Source organism: Scophthalmus maximus, chromosome 10, assembly GCF_022379125.1.
Source record: "Scophthalmus maximus strain ysfricsl-2021 chromosome 10, ASM2237912v1, whole genome shotgun sequence".
Taxonomy (NCBI): Eukaryota; Metazoa; Chordata; class Actinopteri; order Pleuronectiformes; family Scophthalmidae; genus Scophthalmus; species Scophthalmus maximus.
This window is the reverse complement of record NC_061524.1, coordinates 23,316,851-23,320,214: the sequence shown is the minus strand read 5'-3', so window position 1 is coordinate 23,320,214 and position 3,364 is coordinate 23,316,851. Positions and strand designations below refer to the sequence as shown.

Here is a 3,364-nt window from a genome sequence, read left to right as displayed (position 1 = left end):
TGAGTGTAAAGTCAAAGTAGCCCTGAGGCCTGAGCCTCATATAATATGATTACCTGTTTGTATTAAATATAGCATCAACCTGTTTCTCATGGTTTGTACATTTGTTTACCAAATTCTTTACCGAGTGGTTTTCACAGAACGAGCCGTGGTCACATATTGGGTGAACGGTCCCTTTAAGTGGCCCGGCTGAAAAAACTCAAAGTCCCACAATGCACCGCGCCATTCTCCGTCGCCAAACAAAAACGCGGAAACAAAAGAAATAGGCAGTTTGTCAAAACAAATAAGAGCGAGTCGGCACAAAGTGAGCGCAGTGGAAGCTGACAGCTGTCAAAGTTCACACCGTAGCTTCTCTCCCCCCGTCTGCACGACCCGCCATGGCTCTGAAGAGAATACAGAAGGTAAGCGGCTCCGTCTTCTCCTCGTTTGTGTGATGTGGTGAAAAAGGCTCGGGCGATACGGAAACGTCGCCCTAACGTTAGCCAGTCAATCGCCTAGTAGCATGTTTGCTAACGGAACGCAGTCGGCCTCAGCGCCGACGGTCGCTGGTCGATTCGAGGCTCGGAAACCGTTTCACTACGTGGCGTCGATGGTCGGCGAGTCCGAACTCCGAGCCACTGGCGATGACATCGCACTAACGCCGGAGAAGAAAGCAGCGGAACTGGAGTTAGCTAACTCCGCTGCCAGCTAGCGGTGGCCTAGCCGACGAGCTGGGCGGAAGCATCGGTAAGCTGCGTCGCGTTCCTGGCGGATTTTCGACACGTTTTCATTCTCGCTTGGTTTTGATCCGTCGATCGTCGACGGTCTGTGGCGAGGCGGACGAGTGTAGGTGTCCCGTCGGGTTCGGTGCGTGTGTCGCTGTGCGTCACGCAGCGCAGCGGGGCGGTAGCCGTCACACTGAAGTCCTTGTTCTGTGTGCAGGAGTTGAACGACTTGCAGAGGGACCCTCCGGCTTCGTGCTCGGCTGGACCTGTGGGAGAGGACCGTGAGTGACCTCCACAATCTGAGTGAATGTGACTGTGACTGAACGACGTGCTCTCACGCTCTGTGTCTGCCCCTCTCCTCTAGTGTTCCACTGGCAGGCCACCATCACAGGACCGGTGAGATTCTTCTGGATCCTTTGTAGCCAAGCTGCTTCTGGATCTCCAGACAATAGTGTTTTGTGTTGAGGAGAGCACACTGGGAACGAGGGAAACACCACAATGTCTTCATTTCAACCACAAATAACAAGCTACATTGTGGAAACTGTATTTAATACACATTTATGATCAGTTGATCGATTAGTAATCGAATACTAAATTAATCGGCCACTTCAAGTAGTTTTTATGAAAAAGTCAAAATTCTCTGATTTCAGCTTCCTAAATGTGAATATGTTCTGGTTTCTTTGCTCCTCTGTGACAGTGAACTAAATACCTTTGGTGTGTGGACGAAACAAAACATCATCTGGAGGTTTTGGGAAATACGATTGACATTTTTCACCATTTTATGACCCGATTAATTAATCGATTAATCAAGAATAATCGACAGATAAAACGATTAATCAGGAAAATAATCGACAGATTAATCGATTATGAAAATGATCGTTAGTTGCAGCCCTTACTTTATACTGGCAAATTTTAACAATATTTCAATCCCCTTTTTTTCAGAATGACAGTCCATATCACGGAGGACTTTTCTTCCTTTCGGTCCATTTCCCCACTGACTATCCCTTTAAACCGCCAAAGGTAATATTATTTATCTTAGTTTTTCAGTTACAGTTACTACAGTTCTTCTGACATTTTGTAGAGCACACAGTAAACTCAAACTGAAAATAAAAAGTTCTTTTTTAACTTTTTCCATAGGTTGCCTTCACAACGAAAATTTATCACCCGAACATCAATAGCAATGGTAGCATCTGCCTTGACATCCTGAGGACACAGTGGTCACCTGCACTTACGGTGTCGAAAGGTGAGTAACATCTATATTGTTGTATTGTATTGCTTGTTCAAAAATGACCCTCTGCATCCTGCATATTTTTGGGGATAGTTTTTCTTCCAAGGACCTAAACTGAAAGGATTTGGATTTGAATGAAATCAAAGCTTGTTAATTCGTATTTAAATTGGTATATAGAGATTGAGACGATAAATTGGAAAAAGTCCTGTTTGATTTAAATCAAACCTGTATGCTTACTGATCTCTGATCCTATTTTCCCTTTTCTTTCAGTTTTGTTATCCATATGCTCTTTGCTATGTGACCCAAACCCAGACGATCCCCTTGTCCCAGACATTGCCCACACCTACAAATCGGACAGACAAAAGTAAGTTGTTAAGGCTGAACACGATCAAAACGTGCAAAATCTCAATCACTCAGTTATTCTGTAGAAACCCATTCTGATGTACTTTTCTCTCTAGGTACAACAAATTAGCCAGAGAATGGACTAACAAGTATGCAATGTGAAGGAATGTAGTCCCAGCAACAGTGACGCATCCCTGAACACCTCAAAATATGACAGTACTGTTCCAAATGCTCATCCACACTGGTTCTAGCTGAGGTGTTTTATACGCTTGAAGCACTTTCTCTACTCAGATTTTACTTGACTCAACTGTTTTTACTGTTTATTTCTCCCTTAAATTGGCATTATTATTATTATTGGCAGTGGTGAGATAAAAATATTTTTCTTTTAAGATATTTACTGTATATTGTACAAACAGTACGGAATTTATTTTGCATTTGTTTTGCATTAAAAGCATTATTCAAAATTGGATTAAAATTTGTTTCTTCACAATTCACAAGTAAAGTGATATTGTAAACCATCTCCCTGTGGTACAAAATGTTTGCTTCATTGTACTTTATTTTTCACCAACAGATCCAAAGTGTTTGTTGTTGCCATGACCACTAGGTGGAGGCCTTTACTTTTTACTGCCCATCCTTTTTGCATAAGGCAGTTTGTCTCCTGGACAACTTCATTTTCATATTCATTTCTGGCCCATTTGCTAATTGATTTTTCATGTGGATCGTGGTTATTGGAGTGTTTTGTTTGAATAATGAAATGAGAAGAGATTCTGTTTAATTGACATTAAACTGCCCGTTATCATCACGTCTGCAGTTGCTTTACACTGTGAACGCACATTAACTCAGCCGCTCGTCTCTGTCAGAGGCATTTTATCATAAAACGCATTGCTATGGTGATGTAATGTCATCTGGTGAGCACTTTTCTTGTTCTTGTAGTAAAACAAATATTGATCCACTTGGTCAAGGATTCCTTCTCATTGGAATCAAACATTTTACGGGCGGAAAGAGTTATGAATGTGAACTTGAGTAGAAGTAAGTACTTGTGTTAAACTGTACTCCGATAAACGTACCCTTAACAAAAGATTGTAGAAGGGGA

The 3,364-nt window shown here is 42.2% G+C and overlaps 1 protein-coding gene across 1 annotated transcript; it reads left to right on the top strand.

The window, feature by feature from the left end:
- The first annotated feature begins 221 nt into the window (after positions 1-221).
- On the top strand, positions 222-3,073 carry LOC118283443 (ubiquitin-conjugating enzyme E2 D4). Its single transcript, XM_035605401.2, has 7 exons — positions 222-398; positions 919-982; positions 1,066-1,097; positions 1,644-1,721; positions 1,839-1,944; positions 2,200-2,293; positions 2,388-3,073. Exons 1-7 carry the CDS (start codon positions 375-377, stop codon positions 2,431-2,433), a joined length of 444 nt encoding a protein of 147 aa, XP_035461294.1. The 5' UTR covers positions 222-374; the 3' UTR covers positions 2,434-3,073.
- The last annotated feature ends 291 nt before the right edge of the window (positions 3,074-3,364 follow it).

What these genes read in the sequence shown, in the direction of transcription:
- LOC118283443 (XM_035605401.2), top strand. Translation starts at nt 375, where the DNA reads ATGGCTCTGAAGAGAATACAGAAG. An exon ending in TGGACCTGTGGGAGAGGACC is followed by an intron (nt 983 to 1,065) that starts GTGAGTGACCTC and finishes CCTCTCCTCTAG; the next exon opens with TGTTCCACTGGCAGGCCACC. An exon ending in ATCCCTTTAAACCGCCAAAG is followed by an intron (nt 1,722 to 1,838) that starts GTAATATTATTT and finishes CTTTTTCCATAG; the next exon opens with GTTGCCTTCACAACGAAAAT.